This window comes from Nothobranchius furzeri, chromosome 4 (assembly GCF_043380555.1).
Source record: "Nothobranchius furzeri strain GRZ-AD chromosome 4, NfurGRZ-RIMD1, whole genome shotgun sequence".
Taxonomy (NCBI): Eukaryota; Metazoa; Chordata; class Actinopteri; order Cyprinodontiformes; family Nothobranchiidae; genus Nothobranchius; species Nothobranchius furzeri.
The window spans coordinates 67,172,030-67,190,307 of NC_091744.1; the positions used below are offsets into that span (position 1 = coordinate 67,172,030).

General features: G+C 40.8%; 1 protein-coding gene across 5 annotated transcripts in view; it reads right to left on the reverse strand.

Annotated features, from left to right (window-relative positions):
- Positions 1-2,388: 2,388 nt before the first annotated feature.
- The window catches only part of ca12 (carbonic anhydrase XII), a 28,162-nt gene continuing 12,272 nt past the window's right edge, over positions 2,389-18,278 (reverse strand). Inside the window, exons 5-12 of one of the 5 annotated variants that reach the window (XR_008559554.2) lie at positions 13,408-13,503; positions 13,262-13,325; positions 11,064-11,221; positions 10,841-10,967; positions 8,511-8,534; positions 8,121-8,205; positions 4,845-4,982; positions 2,389-3,055 (exon numbers count right to left, since the gene is read on the reverse strand). Coding sequence is in view for 4 of the 5 variants with exons in the window: in XM_015964422.3 (XP_015819908.1) it covers positions 9,711-10,345; positions 10,841-10,967; positions 11,064-11,221; positions 13,262-13,325; positions 13,408-13,503 (1,080 nt within the window). In the remaining variant the exon portion in view is untranslated. The other 4 variants (XM_015964425.3, XM_070550677.1, XM_070550676.1 and 1 more) reach the window with 4 other exon arrangements.

Sequence of the window (18,278 nt, forward strand, 5' to 3'; positions counted from 1 at the left end):
CAACGAGAGAGAACAGACCTGAAAACCAAAGGGGGGGCAGAGCCTGTTGGCTCGTTCTTCCCCCCTTTCACGCTGTTTCTGCCAAGCCAGGCAGAATAGCTGAATCGCGACTTCTAACGCAGACTCATTACCGAGTCTTTTGATTTCTGAGTGAATTAACTTAAGAAAGCGCATCGATAGAACGCTCTACCATCCACGTGTACCGAGGGCAACTCTGGACCGGTTCCGTTCGACACCTACATCTCCTGTCAGCTGCCGGTGTCATCTGGATGAATCACAACATCCTCCACGGCCCGGATCCGAAAGAGGGTCCACAAGAGTTCGGTGAGACAGAGCACGGTTTTTAGCGTTTGATGCAGTTCTCTGATAAGACCTAAGTTTATCCAAACCATCACTTCACTCAGACACCTGTTTCTTCCTGAAGCAAAATCAGACTCACACACGCATTCATGTCACGACATTCTCAATCTTCATAAATTCACCAGAAGGTCTATTTGAGCAAGAACAGCATATCAACTGTTAAAGATTGTCCCACAAAGTTGCAAATGTTGATTGTTATTTCCTGTTTGTCAATTTTCAAAATCATTAGTTTAATTTGAAGAATTAAAACTTTTAATTGTCAAACTGGTTTCCTCATTGAACTGAAACACAGACACTCAGATATTATCGGCAGTTTATCGATGAAAACAACCTTTGATTCTTCTTAACAATAAAACTGAGTAAAGACAGTTTCTCCTTACAATATGGTTAAACCAACCAAATTTTTCTTTACACTATCAAGGGAGACATGGCCAAGATTGGCAGCAGCAAGGATCAAACACGGTTACAAGGATTACAGTTAAACACACGGAGAAACAAAGATTACATTATTAACAGAGTTACCACCATTTTAATTAACAGTTGTGTGTTGTGGAGTTGGTCAGCCTCAAGGACTTTTAGTTAAATTTTCTGTCATGTTCCAGTCATTCTACAGTGTGTTTCAACCCGATGGTGCTTAGTGGATCGAGGATCTTTATCCAAGTCCAGTTCGTGCAAATAGAAAAGAAAGCAACGAGTGATTTAGCACACAGAGAGAATTAAAAACCAGCACTTCTCGTTTCAAGAAGGAAAATTACAAAGAAAGACAACGGTCTGAGGACTGTACACATAAAGCTATACAAACGAATGTTTCTCCAAATGATCACAACAGGCCATCTCACCCAAAGGTTTAACAGGGGATTCCAATTTGTGATCAACCTCAGACAAGCACGATAAACACGGGTCAACCGTTCAAAGATACTGAGTCAAAGCATTCATGTATAGTCAGGGACAAACTCCTGCATCAAGTGGAGGTGTTTAAGTATCTCTGGTTCTTGTTAATGGGTGAGGGAAAGGTGGGGCGTGAGATCAATAGCAGATTGGTGCTGCGTCTGATTTATGTGGGGGTCGTGCCGATCTGTCGTGGTGAAGAGAGAGCTGAGCTGTTCCAACCCTTATCTATGGTCATGGGCTTTGGGTATTTTCCAAAAGAAAAAGCAGATACAAGCGACTGAAATGAGTTTTCTCTGCAGGGTGGCTGTGCTCTTTCTTAGAGATATGGTCCTCTCAGTCATCCGGGAGGGGCTTGGAGTAGATCAGCTGCTCCTCCACATCGAGAGGAACATGTTGAGGTGGGTAGGATGCCTCCTGGACACCTCCCTGGTGAGGTTTTCTGGGCACGTCCAACTGGGAGGAGACCCAAAGGAAGACCCGGGACATGCTGGGGACAATGCCTTGGGATTTTCCCGGAGGAGCTGGCCTAAGTGGCTGGGGAGAGGAACGTCTGGACCTTCCTGCTCAGGCTGCTGCCCCAACCCTGGATAAGTGGACTAAAATGGATGGAAGGCATTCTTGTATGAAATGTCCTCATAGTCCAGCACGGGCAAAAATATTGCAGCAAGTTGCTTCTTGTTTTCATGTTTCCAAAATAAAAATAAAGTTTTAACTTCATTTTCTTTACAAGTGTGTAAACATGTGGTCTGAAGGTGTGCGAGTCATCAATCAACACACCAAAATATTTTTAAAAATCAATCTGTGGATACATTTGGCCAGTTTCAATATATCACAATGACCAATTTATAATCAACTATTTCTCCCTTTTATATTTATGACTAATTTGGAACTTGTTGGTCTTGATAAGCCTGGTTAAAAATGTTCACATGACAGTTCTGTTCTATCTGACACGAGTGAGCTCACTGACTGGGAAACATGTCAGATTTGATCTTAAGTCTTGTTGCCGTTTGGCGAGGGCTCATCCATGAGCTGAAAAAAAAAGGCTGATTTTAGGATTTAGGTTTAACTAAAACTCTGCTAGAGCATTATTTTTATGTAGTTCAACCATTTAGAGGAAAATACAACCAAGACACAGACTCTGTTTGAAAACACATCACAGTTTTAATTTTTGACTGCAGTTATTTACAGTCAGTGTGAACACATTACAACCACCGCACAAATATTCCAAGTTACAAACACATCCTGACACGTCATGACAGATCTTTTTAAGAAACACGTGGCAACAGCACATCCGCGGTAGTATGCCGGCACAAATAGCCGTGGACAGACAGAAACAGTGTGTTGGGTAAATAGTGAACAAAACGTAACTGAAGGTGATTATTTTAGTTGTAGTGATGTTGCAGTGGAGCTCCTAGAAAAGTTCACAGGGGTGGCCATGGAGCACGAGAAAAGTTTAGGGTGGCACACCAAATTGATCTTTGTGGTAACTCTGGGAAAGTTCAGCCTGTAGTATTGCAATAAATGCAAAATTTTCATCAAAAGAAACTAAATAAATGTATGGTTTGTGTGAACATTAACTCATTAACTGCTATTGACGACAAAAGTCATCATTTTAAATCCAACCGTTCACTGCCAATGACAACTAAAGTCGTCATTTGCATTGTTTTACTGTGTGGGCGTCGGAACGAGCCCCCGCACTGTGAGAACATCCCAGCTCTAAAGCCGATCTTCATCCGCGTATGTCACACGTCACGTGATCAGGAAGCAGAAAATCCATGTGTTAAGAGATCTTTTTGGGCCGCTGCTGTAAAAAAAAAAAAAGTGAGGTGCGAACCAGAAAAGCTTCTGCCATCACAATTCCACAACGGATTATGAAAGATCGGGTAACGCTCAAAACGCATGGATTCTTCTTGATGTAAGAGGTGAGTCTACTCTTTGTTTTGGTTGTTTTGGTTGTTTTGGCGTTGACATCATCATAGCACGCAATGTTCCGTGACTCTTTAAAAACAGTGACAATGCTGAAAAACTCTGGCAGCGAAGGGCTTTTCTGATCAGGAAATGGCTGGCAGTGAATGAGTTAACATGACTTATAGGGAGCTTAAGTCACTTCCGTATCATGGGTCCCCGGAAGAACGAAAAAATGAATGCAAGTCAACGGGGCTAAAAACGTTATTTTCTAATGCGCGTTGCCTTACGCCCTGGATCGCACATATGTTGTGCTGCAATTTAAATGAAAAGTAATGATGGGTGTTTTGACCATGCCAGTCACGTACTTAGAGATTTATTAGCTTGTAAAAGTTCGTAATTCGCATGACTACAAACTAGAAATCGGCATGTCGCACATGGGACGTCACCACATAATCTCCTCTCCCCAAAATAGCTGCTACTTACCATATGACCAGATTAGGGTGGTTCTCCTGTGGGAAGTTTGCTGAACTTACAGCCATTTCCCTTCAGTTTTCTCCGTGTCTGTTTCGATGAAGTCACTTTCGTGAAGCGCATTTGTAGTCCTGGACTTATTTTCACACAAAACCTAAAATATCGTTTCCCCCTGTTCGAAAAGAAGCACGTTCTTAGTATCAAAATGTGTCAAACTTCACGGACATCATATGTGAAATCCATGGCACAAAACAAGCGGATTAGAAAATAATGTTTTTAGCCCCGTTGACTTGCAGTCAGTTTTTCGTTCTTCCGGGGACCCGTGATGCGGAAGTGACTTAGGCTCCCTATTAAAGAACACTTCCGTGGGTGTGGCCTGTGGGGTGGCCAACATTTTTCTAGGCCACCCCTTGGGGGCGCCACTGTGATGATGTGACCTCATACTTGTTTTATTCTACACTGTCACTTCTTCTTATTGTCTTTTGACCATTTAAACACACATAAAAAGACAAATGAGTTGCTCCTGCATAAAAGCGTAAACATAGGTCTCAGATGATGATGTCATGTGTCCCCACTGGTCCAACTGCATGAACTGTACTCTGACAGACTCTCTGGTGTGCTGAGAAGTAAGTCTTGTGATCAGGGTCTGTAGCCAGCCTACATGCAGGCAGTAACACAAAAGCCTTTTTTTCTCCTCTCAACGTCGTTAACATGGAAGGAGCCGTTTGTTCAATGCTGAGAACCCTTTTATTATGAAACCCAGAGCAATTCTAAGTAGAGGGTTGGTGGAACCGTGGTACGGCCCATCCCTTTCAGGCTCCATTGTTTGGTCTGTGGTTAGGTTTTCCATCATGTCAAGAACAAGTGTCACAATCTGATTTGACCCCAGATGTTCACCAGTTCAGTCACTACCCTGCTCTGCCTGCCTGGAAGCTTCTGTGTAGAGCTCTCCGTCAGAGAGTCATCGGACTGTGTCAGATAATTGAAGAAGAATTTGAGGGGACAGTTTGCCCTCTTGCTCTTGGGAAAAGGAAGTCACACAGCATACAACATCTAGCATGGAGGTCAACCATGTTCTGCCTGCCAAGACACAGGAAGAAATGGCCTGTCTGTGGCTTAAGGGGGACAAAAGTGGTTCCCAAAACTCAGTGGATGTTGCATGCATCCATGGATGTTTTAAATGAGCAAAGCGTGACTTCACTAACACAACTCACTGAGGAGAAGGGACAACAGTCTCATTGAGATCCTTCAAACCGAGGTCCAGAACAACTTCCTACACTCTTGAGCCGTACTCGTCTCTGTCTCCAATGTCGTATGCAACACCTTTGCTTTTGTTCTGTTCGGTAGCAGATCTAAAGAAATGAAGAAATACAAGGTCATCTGTATGAATACATAATGTTGTCATGTCCATGGATGTATCTAGGGACCATCAAGGAAGTTGGCTGTTTTATTTTCAGTTTAAACCACTGTGGTTTGTTTATTGTGCACCAGCTACCTGGTCTAATTGCACCTGATCACCACATCTGTTCTGATTTTCTTAGTCCTACAAATCCCTGGTTTTTAGTTGTATTATGTCAGACCCTGCACACACGTAGCCAGGAATCCCAGTGAACAAAGGTATTTTTAAGGTTTGGTCTGTCATCCACACTAATGGCGCCAAAACTGAAACTTTCAAAAACCTTAGACCAAAGCAAAGATTTGCTAGTTTTCTGCTGTTGACATCATGTTGATATCACATGTGAAACCTTTATTCACTTGCTTGTTTTTACACGTTTTCTCACTGCTTTATGTGGATGACCACAAGCGAAGCATAGTTAAAGATGTTTAATGCACCTAGTTATTGCAAGGAATGTTTTACAGCAAAAACGCCAAAGATTTGGAGAACTGCTGCCACCTAGAGGCTTGGCATGCCTATGAATGTGCTTCACAATGTGCTGTTGTTCTTTTTCTTTCTTTTTGTTTGTTTGTTTGTTTGTTTGTTTGTTTGTTTGACAAAAATTCATGGACAGGGGAGGATATTGGCTTTACAAAAATCCAGCTATGTGTACATGGCTTAAGACCTCTGTTGCTGAATTCCTGAATTTAGATCGTGAGGTTTTTTGATCAGTGACTTTCTGGCTTAATGTTTTTACCATTTGTTCATTTTACCAATGTTCTTTAACCCTCCCACTGTCTTCACGGGTGACCCCGCGAGGAAACTTGACCACTGAGCAGGATTGATGGTTTATCCCTTGAGGTCCACGTGGCAGGGGGGAGGTGGTGCTCACTCCTCACCTCTGCCACATGGACCGAAGGGACAGGGACGAAATTTTGATTTCAGAAGTGGGGGGGACACAGCAGGCTTGTGCGGATTTGGGGTGTTATGTAAAGACCCCTTGGCACATCACGTGCCCATCTCAATAATTTTTCCATCCTTATTGAAGTGCAGTTTTGGCTGTTGACAATGGATAGGCCATTGTATTTATTGTTTTGGGTCTTTTTTTATTGTTTTTGGTGCAACATTTTCTAACAGGGAGTGAGATTCCTTTTTTATTTAATTTTTGTTTGTTATTTTTATTCATTTGGAAGTTCTGGTTCTGGGCATTTCAATGTTAAATGAAGGTTTCTTTGTTGCATTTTAAAGGGTGTACTTGCATTATTATGATATATTAACATTATATTAGTGGTTATTTTGGTCTAGATAATGTTGACAATATCGTTTATCATCAACAATTTGTTGGACAAAATATCGTCCAGCAAAATTTGTTACTTTCCCAGGCCTAGTCAAAAGTATAAAAATTATTTATACATAAACGGTCCTCCTGAGATCTGGCCGTTTGTTCATTTGCTGTGTTAGAGGACATGCTGAACTAATGTTTTACACATGATCATCACCCTAACATTTGAGTGTATAAAAACATATTAAATATGTTTTTCCCCTTAAAAGTGTTTAAACAGTTGTTGCATTTCAACACACACAAAAAAAAAAATGGAAAAAATAAGATAAATCTAATGAAAAGTGTACATCTTTGACATTAAGCTTAAAAAAATCTGTTGACGATGATGATACTGTTCATTTTTCAGAGCTTTTTAATGTGAACATATACATTGCAATAGATAAGTTTACAATAAAGTTAAATGATAAAAGTTTTGAAGTTACACTTCTACTACTACTACTACTAGTAATAATAATCATGATGATAATAGTAATAAAAAAATAATTATTATAATAATACGAATAAATTGTGTCTGAGGAGTCAGTTATGTGGAGGAGATGAGTTTGTAAAAGTTAGTTTTGAGTATGTTTGTGAAGGAGGAGGTGAGTCTGAGCTTAATGCAGGGGTGTCACATGTCCAACTTACGTTTTGACTTTGAAAGAAGTCTCTTATATCCACTTTTCGTTTTCTTGACATGCTGCCTCCTGGCTGTGTCTAACTACCAAAGACTCACAAATGGACACTTATTCAAATGTTATGTAATGGAAGCTGAGCTGAGCTCTGATATTACACAGCGTCTAGTTGACGATGTGACTCAGTACCGGTGTTCCCTAGCGGCTCCAAACTAGCAAAACAACGTGAGCACGTTCTGACTGTTTACAACTTGAGTGACAGCAGCAACAGCCAATAATACGTTAGCAAGTATCAGCAGAGCCAATAGATTAGCTTTTGGGCGGGTCTAATAGCAAACCGGCTTCCGTTTCGGTCCTAGTGCTCAACCAAATCCATTTAATGGAGCGTAACATTGTTTTTGGACGGAAAAAAGTGCAGGGGACCAAAACTGCCTTTTGAAAAAGTGGGGGGGACATGTCCCACCCGTCCCCCCCCAAAATTACGTCCCAGCGAAGGGATAAACCATCAATCCTGCTCAATGGTCAACTTTCCTCGCGAGGTCACACCCATTAGGACAGTGGGAAAGTTAAAACAAGTTTTACGCAATTTTTATGTTTTTAATTTTCTTATTTTTACCAAAATAATACCAAATTCAGCCCTGTTTTTGACCTGTTTCCACACAATGTTATTTAGAGACTGATACTTCATTAAATGTTTGAAAAAATATGAATGTACTTTAACACATGGTGAGTCTCTATTCGAGGTTAATTTTGGTTTTAAATGAGATTTCCATAATGTGGATATTTGTTTCCTTTTTCGTTCACCTTGATGTGAAAGTGATTTTTTCTGAAACTGATTGTCTAACTGGTTTTAAGGCAGTTTTTCTTGTTTTGTACCACATTCATTTTAAAATTACTTATATTTTTCCAACTTTTCAGGAGATAAGCAAACATATGAGGCATATCATTGTCATCTGACAAGTAGCATAAATAAAAATATAACCTTTGAAATCCAAACTAATGGAGAAATTACCTGTAACGTATTGAAATGCTCTACTTTTCCTCAACTCTTCACTCGCTTCACAAACCTCTTTAGTAAATTCAAACATGCAGACAACTTCAAAGAGTCCAGAATAAATGAAGTTGCTGATGTTTCATGTAATTGTTTCACACCTTCACTTACCTGTTTTGTTTTAATAGGCAGCAAATTAAAGAGACAATCAGGACAAATCCCAGTATGGAAATCACCAGAATGGGAACCAGTAAACCTGCAGCGGATGGAAGGAACAGAAGCATGAACGGTTTGTGTAGTAATTAGGATGTTGTGATGTATCTTTTGTGTGTTTATATGTCAGGTTTGAAGTGGAGGTTAATTATCACTTCAGACAAGGCAGAGATGGATGGGTAGCGTGTGTGTTTATCTCTATAACTAGTGGGTGTGTTTGAAATTCACAACAGAAAATAACATGTTGGAAGAGTAAAGACCTCTGGATGGAGCAAAAAGTGTGACCTAAAACTTGAGACCGAGTGTTAAAGGATGAAATGGATTGTAACTTTAATAAAACCATCATACCAGAGTTCATCCAGAAAAGGTCATCTGAGTGACGGAGAGAAAGAGGGAGAAACACACACAATAAAACTCAAAGAGCAGAGCATTTAGATGTGACACCGCTGAAAAGAAACACGTTAAAAGGATTTATGGTGCAAACAGGTTGTTGCAGAGATGATTCAAGGTAAATTAACCTGAAAAATTACCTGTGATGCAGCTTTGATGCTCATTTTACATGATGTAATCTGACATTTCATTCACATAAACACAGTAACAAAAAAGTATAGTAGGGTCGTTTGCTGCTATTTTATTTACAGATTAATAACTTCCAACTAAGCCTAAATAATTCTAAAACCATTTATAACCTAAAACCCAAAACCTAAATTCTTCTTCATGACTACATTTTAGATGTGCAAATAAATGATCCAGTTTCCTTTACCGAAGACCACAGATTCCTGTCACAGTGCAAAGTTTGTATTAGAGTGAAGATGGTCTGTGAAATTACGATAGAGTGGTCCTGTCTGATTTTAAAAAGATGCTTTTATTCAAAATATTTCACAGATCTGACATTTTCAGATTTACAAATAAACAACCATTTCAAATAGAATGTTATACAAATCAAAAGAGATGACAAGAGATTACAGTAAATTCCAAATCTCAAACTAGAACAATGGTTCCTAAAGTTAAAACCGCCCCACCATGTAGGGGTGTGTAATCAATCCCCAGAAACCCAAGAAATTTCCCAATTTTTTCTTTTTAACTTTATATTTTTGCCATCTTTGCTAAAAGAGATAACAACTGTAATCATTTGCAGATAAAATAGTATAATAGCTAAGTTTGTGTTGTCATCCCTGTTTTATTAGCTTGTTAGCAGTGTTGATGTAATTCAATGAGTGGCAGTTGCTGCCTGAAGATTAAACAGCTGTAGAAGATGAAGGGCCATCTCAGGCCAGACATTCACATAGAGCTACAGACTCCCATGCATGAAATATGCACTTTCTTCTAGATTACAACATAGTTTAGTCAATGTTTCTTTTAAAAATAAGATCAACACCTATCATGAAAAACCTTGCAGAAACACAATCTGATTGGTGAATGAATAAATATAATTACATTAAATAAAGGCGGGTTTGAGAATGAGGGGTCAAAATTAGTCTTTCACTGTGGGAAACATAATTGTTTTCCACTACAAAAGGCACAGTGTGAGCAATGGCTGGAATCCCTCTAGTCTTCCCACTCCATTGGCAAAAGCCAAGGATGTGGATAAACCCGTTTCTCTGGAACAGCAGTGGAAGAACCGCCAGGGTTTGTCATAATCCCGCTTTTCTTAATTGCTGTCGAAGTCTTCCTTCGGTGCCTCAAGGCTTTGGTCAGGGAGCGGTCCAGCTCTGAAGCCTCATCGGTTGGTCGACCACTGAGAATGTTTCTGATAGTAGGGAGAGCTAAGTCCGACTTACAGTCCAGGTAGCTTTTAAGGTTCAACTCAGGGTAAACTTCATCCCTGAGAGTCTGGATCAACTGGTTCTCATTGTGGGTTTGTTTAAGACGGTGGAAAACTCTATGCTCCAGTGAGGCATAGCAAAGTGTGTTTGCAGCCAGACCCAACTTTCCCACATAGCGGTTTGTCTGGCTCTTCTTCCCAAAAAATGGATTCACAATTTGTTGTTTGGGTCTGGCCAAACTCTGCCTGTCGTCTGGATTTTCCCTTTCTCCAGCACGGAGCTTCTGTGTGTTGCTTGGTAGGAGCTGATACAGCCCCTCATCAGCCAAATCCGCAAGGTCGCCAACCAGTAGCTGCTGAACGACTTGCTTCCTTTTAAAGGGAGGCAAGACTGTGAGAGTACCATGCAGTCCTCTGCCTGCATCAGACACAGAGCCAATGACGTTAAACCTCCCATTGTGTTGGTGAAATCGACAGACAGATGTTGGATTTTCATTCGCACCATGCAACACAGCTGGCCATGGTGATGGAGTAACAGCGCGAGCGGCTCAAGAAAGTTAATAGCAAAAGATTGTGCCATTAGAATGGTGTAGTTTTGAGAAAGAAGCACTGAAAATAAGGAAAACATGCACAAGTGCACTGCAAAATTCAGGTAATGGTTACCCAGGCAACCACAGGAGTGTTTCTCAGTATGTAAGGCTGATATCACGTCATAAAATATGGTCAACGTTTCTTTACGGAAGCTTGATTAATTAAATCCAAGTTGTCAGCATCTACGCCCAGCAACAAGCGAGTGATCTCAGTCCAGCCAAAGCCAACAGGGCCATCTTTAAGCAACACACTAGCTTTTATGTGCTACATTTTCACTCGTGCATCAATAATAAAGCAAACATGCTCAGATGCTTGTACCAACCTTCCTTAAAAGAAACCAAGACAACTCTGCTGTCAACCAGCTGTGGTTTCCTGAAGTTGCTATGTAGCGGCGTATGTGCCGATTCCTGAGGATATGAGGCATACAAGGCTGTTGCAAGGCCCAAAAACTGAAAACAAACAACAAAACAAAAGCTTTACATTTACACAAGTTAAGATTAAAAGTCAAATTTCATCATGAAATGTTAAAGAAACATTCAAAGCACCTGTTTTTGGGAAACGGTCACATGGTCCCTGAAAATTGTCCACAGCACACTGGGGTAGCAGGGGGGGGTCGTCAGCGAGCCGTCGTAACGGTAATACTCATCCAAGCGCGTGGGCAGCAGAGCTCTGATGTTGAAACCTGGCAGCTGCACCTTCTGATCTGATGGTTGAGGTAATACATGTAAAACCTGTAATCAGTTACTGTTTTTAATACTTAAAAATTACTGGACACACCTCTTTCTTGTCTTTCAGCTGATTTCGCTCAATAGCCACCGCTCCCTGCAGATATACTCCCCGGTTTCCTGTCTCATTTTTCAGATCTTACCTTCCTGCTGTCTCGTGATTTTTCTGCACATTTTGCGTGCTTTAAAACCCATTTGTGATAGAGGCCTTGTTGGGTATTTTAATAATTGACCTTTTTGAGGCCTAAAAGATGCCCATTTTGTGTTATTAACACTTCATGAATCTCTGTTTTTGCCAACTGTTGCTGTTCATGAAAGGTTGAGCAAGGATGTTGATTGTGGGTTTCCAACTGAAAACTGTACCTCTGTAACCTGAGAAGGCCCGCTTTCTCCCCCATCCTTTGTTGAATAAAGCCCCTGGGAAACTGAGGAGATTTGGGAGTGACGGGGGAAAAGCCTCGGAGGAGGTTTTTCCCTGCGTTAACTCTCCTGTATTTTGGGGACTCAGGGTAAAATGTCTTCCATGTTGTCAAGAGTGTTTATTTCAGGTTCCAGGGTTATGGAGATTAAATATTACCTAACATTAAATATTACCCAACATCTTGGTGGAGAATGCGGGCATGCAGAGCTGGTGAGCTGAAGGCTTTCCCCAGGATTAGAGGGGGCCTGGTTAGCTCCATGGAGGGAGTTTCTGCGCCCAGCTCTCGCATGACGATTCATGGACATTACGAATAATCACTCTACTCTCTCTCTCTGTGTGTCGTCCTTTAAGGTAATATGGGATAAATCTAAAATTACCTATCAGGCCTAAATCTTACTTTTTTGTCCTTACGTGACCCACATGTGATTATTTATGTGGGACATAAATCTCTTAAAGGTCTTAGAGGTTTTATAAAGTTTGGTGTGCATTTATCAATGATTTAATATCCGATAACTGTAATATACATATATATATATATATATATATATATATATATATATATATATATATATATATATATATATTATTGGTCAGATTTTAGTTTCTTTCAACAGGTTTATTCTTGACATTTTCAGTACTTTCCAGAATGAGCCGTCTCACTTAAAGAAAACAAGGTGATGCTGGCCACGCCCACCCCTCCCCGCTTATGTTTGCACTCAAACGGACACGTATTGATGGAGGCGTTTTCCTTTTATACTTTTCCGCTGGTGCATTAGTGTTGCAAATCAATTCTCCAGGAGAGCAGGGGGCGTAGCGCTTTTCTGGGTTATCTGCCATCATTAGAGTCACGGCTCTAGTGTGTTTATATTGTGTTTACGTATCTCAGAGACTTAAACACAGACAAGTTTGTCCTCCATCTTTTCATTCAGTCACCACCTCTAAACTCACGTTTCCTTAATTTCCTGACGTTAATTAAAAGTTTGCTGTGTATCTTTGTACTGCTTCAGTCACAGTTGTATAAACATTTATATTGTGTAGCTTTTTTCATGAAACTTTCTTCAGTCTGCTCAGTGTTGTCGCTAGATATGTTCATCTCTCATTTTATGTATTTGAAGGGGAATGGCGGTGCTGTTGATGATTAAAGGTTAAACGAAGCAGTGTTCTGACCAATCACAGGCTTGCAGTCTCCATCGCTTTTGACAAATAGTTAGAAAAGTGTCCTTGCAACAACAGATAATGGCGTTGCGTGTCTCCATACTGACGCAGAAGGAGAAGTATAAAATAGCCTTTAGGCTGCTATAAGCTGAGAAGCTCCGATATCCAGAAGAGGCTTGGAATAGAGTCGCTGCTCCTCCAACAGCAGCTCTCTCTTGCACGTGAAGGATTCTCCTTTCCCTGTTTGTGATGTCACAAATGGGGACTTTTTGAAACAGCTTGTTTTAGATACATAATCCTTAAACCACTGACAGAAAATGGATGGATGGCTTCTTTTCATGTTTGGAGTGTTTATAGAAGCAGTAGAGACTCACAGTGTCACAAAAGGATGCAAACGTTTAGTTTTAGATAATGTCACCTTTAACATTTACTTCATACTCACCTCTATATTTGATACCGCTGATAAACTTCAGAAAGTGTTCGAAGGCTGGATTGAACTCCCCAACCTGCGTAAAAGACACAAATACATTTGTTTACTCCTCATATAAAGCTCATTTCTTCCATTTCATGAGATCCAGAAAGACTCACCTCGATCAGCACTCCCAGCACAGCCAAACCATCAGATTTATCTACAGCCATGGATATGTTGGGGTACTTGTCTGAATTGTAATGAACAACATGCATCTATGGAAGAAAAAAATAAGAAGTCAAGTGTGATGGCCTACTCCTTAAAATCTTGTGTTTCAGATTTCTGCAGCGGTTCTTGGGGCAGGACCGTCTCATCTATGAGAACTTTGCCCCACCTGCAGCCCAGTCTGGAGAGAGCTTCTCTTTCCCACGAGTAAAACGTCGATGTGGGAACTATTGGCTGCTTTTATGTTTTGTGTTAAATAAACTTGCTTTTAACCTTCATCTATGGCGTCTCACCCCATGTTTTAGTCACATAGTCGAGCCAGACAAAAGATCTCATAAAGCACGAAGAAACCAAACAAAGCAGCCTAAATGTGTTTTTCTTTCTTACTCCTATGTCTGTTTCTGTCACAACAAACCAGAAAGCAAAATTTCTCTCCTTTCATTTTAAAAAAACACCCTTTCATCATAGAGTTGTGGTTCTGGAGTCTGAGGAGACCTAAAAAGATTCTTAATGTGTCCAGTAAGAAACTTGGCTCAGACCACAACACCTTACATGTGGCAGCACGGCAGCTGCTGTACAGCAGCCTAAAAAACACAAAGGTGCAGCATCTGCCCTCTTGGATGATGCAAAATATATAAAAACACTCTCATAATTTCATCTTCTTGTTCTGTCAGATCTGCTGCTTGAATTAAAGTATCAAAGTAAACCGGTGTGCGAAAACAGCTTACACAGACGGCCACTCCTTTCCAGGGGTGACTGAGAACTACAACCTATAATTGTCTGGTACTTTAATCTCTTTAAACACTGCAGCAATAAGACACTGACATACTAGGTTGCATCATTTAACTTACTTGTATCTCCTCCCCCAGCCCTATGATCTAATATTAAAGAGCAAGTCGCCCCCAAATCAACTTTTGTTTTGCTGCTAAACTATATAAATGAGTGTCTAACCGTGCAGTAGACATGCGTAGTCAATAATTTGCACTTTAGTGAATCTTAGTTAAAATTTAAATGTTCTGCCTAAAACTGTCAGTGTTGCACCGCAGTCAGGCAAAAATTCTGCACTACATTTGAATTTAAATCTGCCACCTCTATTGGCTAAAAGGTACACAAGCTGGTATGTTATGATGTCACAGTGCCTGTCTGTGTGTATTTGTTAGAGGCTCTGCCCTCCCAGTCTGCCAGGCAACAGTGTTTAGTTTCTTGCTGGGGTGACTTGCCCTTTAAGGACACTTAATAGTTAACAGTACCGGGAACATTGGAGGGATTCTCTGTTTATTAATGTTTAATAATGCACTAAGTAATGGTAATAAAGAGACCCTTATTCTAAAGTGTTACCAACACAATGATTTCTTAGCCACCATGCATTTGGAAAAAAAGATAATGAATGCTCCACTTAAAGAAATGTAAGTTGCAGCTTGGCAAACTGTTAAAAAAGATGACTGATATTGGGCTGATCAAACAATCAATCAGTCAATCAATCAATCAATACTTTATTAATCCCAGAGGGAAATTGGAGTTTCAGTACACACAATTCAGAGATCAGACTTACATGGGCAAGACACATGACAAGAATTGGTGACTGTGGTCATTCGCAACCCGAGTCGCACTACCTTAATAGAGATAAGAGGGTTACATGAAGAATTGATTCGGGAGGAGGGGAAAAAAAACGGCACTTCACAGCTACCCTCCCACCAGGAGGGCAGCTTTGCTCTGCAAAAAAACACCTCAACAGATATGCAACAGATTTCAGACAACACAACATGAGACTCCAATAGGAAGGCAGGGTGGGGGTGGGGGGGCTGGGATCCTGTTTCCCCCAGCGAGAGCAGCCATCTATGGCACTCAGCCAACGTACACTCACAGGTGGGAGGGAGATCTTGGGAGAAGTGCAGAGCACATTGACTCCTGCAGGTTGATGACCTCGCCAGGCTGAAGTCCACCAATCCGAAGGCGGTGGGTGGGTGGGGGGTCGGGTTTTCACAGCATCTGTCTGCATTCCTTCGTGGGGGTTTGTTGTCGCTCAAGGCTACCAGGGCGTCAGATTCAGATAACAAGAATTTGTTTGGGTCAGGCTGAGATGATTTTCCTCTCTGCCTTCAGTCTTTAAACTGATCATTCCAGTCCATCAGTGAAGCCAATTTTGGGTATTTAAACTTGTCCATACCGTCCGGTGACTCTCTCCGAGATGACATCCGTTTTGCGCACTAATACCGGTATCGCAGCTAGAACATTGTCCAGCTTACAATTCACCTCGAGTAACGTCCCAGTCTGTGAAGTCTCCACATGAACGGTGCTTTCCGTGGGTGCGGGTCGCCCTCCAATCGCTCCCGTCTTCCAAAATTCCAGAATACCAGATATCCTCCCACTCCAATCAGGAGAAATCCAGTGATCATCAGACCGAATATCCACATGTCTTCGACGTCCTCAATGGACAGCTGGGAGAGGCATATGATCTTCCATTCCTTCCAGGAATCCAGCATATACCCTACCGGATGTGTCCCCTGTGGAAATGTGGGAGCCCCCTGCTCCGTTCTCATTGTTGAAAAAATCTTATCAATCGTGTTGAATGACCAATTTATCAAATCCATGGTTAAAAATAGGGTTTTTCAGAAGAAATGCGGAGAAGTGCTCTGTGGGGAGACAGGACAAAGAGCCTTGGGAAAAAAGATAAGGGAGCGAAAAGAGAAGCATCTGTACTCCACGAGTGCCACTTGATAATATGATTAATGTGTGATTCATTCCAACTTGTAACCAATGCACCTTCACCTTCCCATGAATTAGTATTATAATGAGAATCCTGTTAAATCTGTTATCAACTACCTATTAGAGGCGTGTCCTAAGTGTGGCTCAGGGCCATTTGTGGCCCACAATAGCATTTCTAGAATGATGAATTTTATATCTTTAGCAGTTTATGTAGATTGATACTTTCAATCAATTCTGCATTCAGATTTTTACTAATATACCAGTTTTGACCTATATTGAGGAGTGAACATTAAAATAAAGTCATCATTTAATCATTTTTCACTTTTCCCATCCATCCATCTATTTTCTTTCACTAATCCAGAGTTGGGTCGCGGGGGCAGCAGCCTAAGCAGAGACACTCAGACTTCCCTCTCCCCAACTGGGCCAGCTCCTCTGTGGGGATCCCAAGGTGTTCCCTGGCGTGGCCAGCCAAGAAACATAGTCCCTCCAGCATGTCCTAGGTCTTACTTTAGGTCTCCTTCCAGTTGGATGTACCCAGAAAACCTCACCAGGCATCCAAGAAGCATCTTGATCAGACAACTGAGCCACCTCAACTGGCTGCTCTCGATGTGTTGCTTTTCATTTTTTTTTATTACAAAAATCACATTTTTGTGGCCTGCAAGGACAATTTGGCCCTCGACTTGTTTGGACACCCATTGTCTAACACGAAGATGACAAAGTACACATTCTGGACAGAGAAGATAGATGGTTTGAGAGAGGAGTAAAATAAGCTATCCATGTCAAACGTGAAAATCCCACTTTAAAAAAGAAGGTAATTAGGGACAGGAAGTTGGCTCCCTGGTTTAACTCTCATCTATGAGCCTTAAAACAAAACTCTAGGAAATTGGAGAGAACATGGCGCTCTACGCACCATGAGGAGGCCTACCTGTCCTGGAAAAATAGTCTTGTGCTTTATAAAAATATGCTTCAACAAACTAGAACTGCTTATTTTTCAGCATTAATTGAGGAGAATAAGCATAATCCTAAATTTCTTTTCAGTACAGTTGCTAAACTTGCACAGAATCATAGCTCTGAGCCATCTATTCCCTTAGCCCTCAGCAGCAATGACTTCATGGGATTTTTTTCAAGTAAAATTAATTCTATTAGAAACAAAATCTTTAGCATCCTCCCTAATGTGATTTCTTCTTCCTCAGTAAGTGAGGCAGCTTCAGAGGTGACTGTAGAACCTCATCTGTGCTTGAACCATTTGATCCAGTTGAGCTTTCAGAGTTATCAAAAATATTAGCTTCATCTAAACCTTCAACTTGCATTTTGGATCCAATCCCAACCAAATTATTTAAAGATGCATTTCCTTTGGTTACTGACCCCATTCTAGATATAATCAATCTATCCTTAGTAAATGGGTATGTACCACAAGATTTTAAGGTTGCTGTAATCAAACCTTCACTTAAGAAGCCTTCTCTGGATCCAGATGACCCAATGAATTATAGACCAATATCTAACCTTCCATTTTTATCCAAAGTCCTGGAGAAAATAGTGGCCATCCAAGTATGTCAGCATTTAAACACTAATGTTCTGTTTGAGGAATTTCAGTCTGGTTTTAGAGAGTATCGCAGCACTGAAACTGCATTAGTGAGAGTTACAAATGATATTCTCATGGCCTCAGATAAGAATCTTGTGTCTGTTCTAGTCTTGTTAGATCTCAGTGCTGCCTTTGACACAGTTGATCACAATGTTCTTTTAGAAAGACTTGAACATGTTGTAGGGATCAAAGGAACAGCGTTAGGCTGGTTTAAATCCTACCTGTCTGACAGATTTCATTTTGTAAATGTACATGACAAATCTTCTTCATACTCCAGGGTTACTTGCGGAGTACCACAGGGTTCAGTGCTTGGACCAATTCTTTTTACTATATATATGCTCCCAATTGGTAAAATCATTAGACAGCATGGGATAAACTTCCACTGTTATGCTGACGATACTCAGTTATATTTATCCATTAACCCTGATGAACCTAATCAGTTGGGTAGATTACAGGCTTGTCTTGAGGACATAAAAAATTGGATGACTCTTAACTTCTTGCTTTTAAATCAAGACAAGACGGAAGTTCTCATCTTTG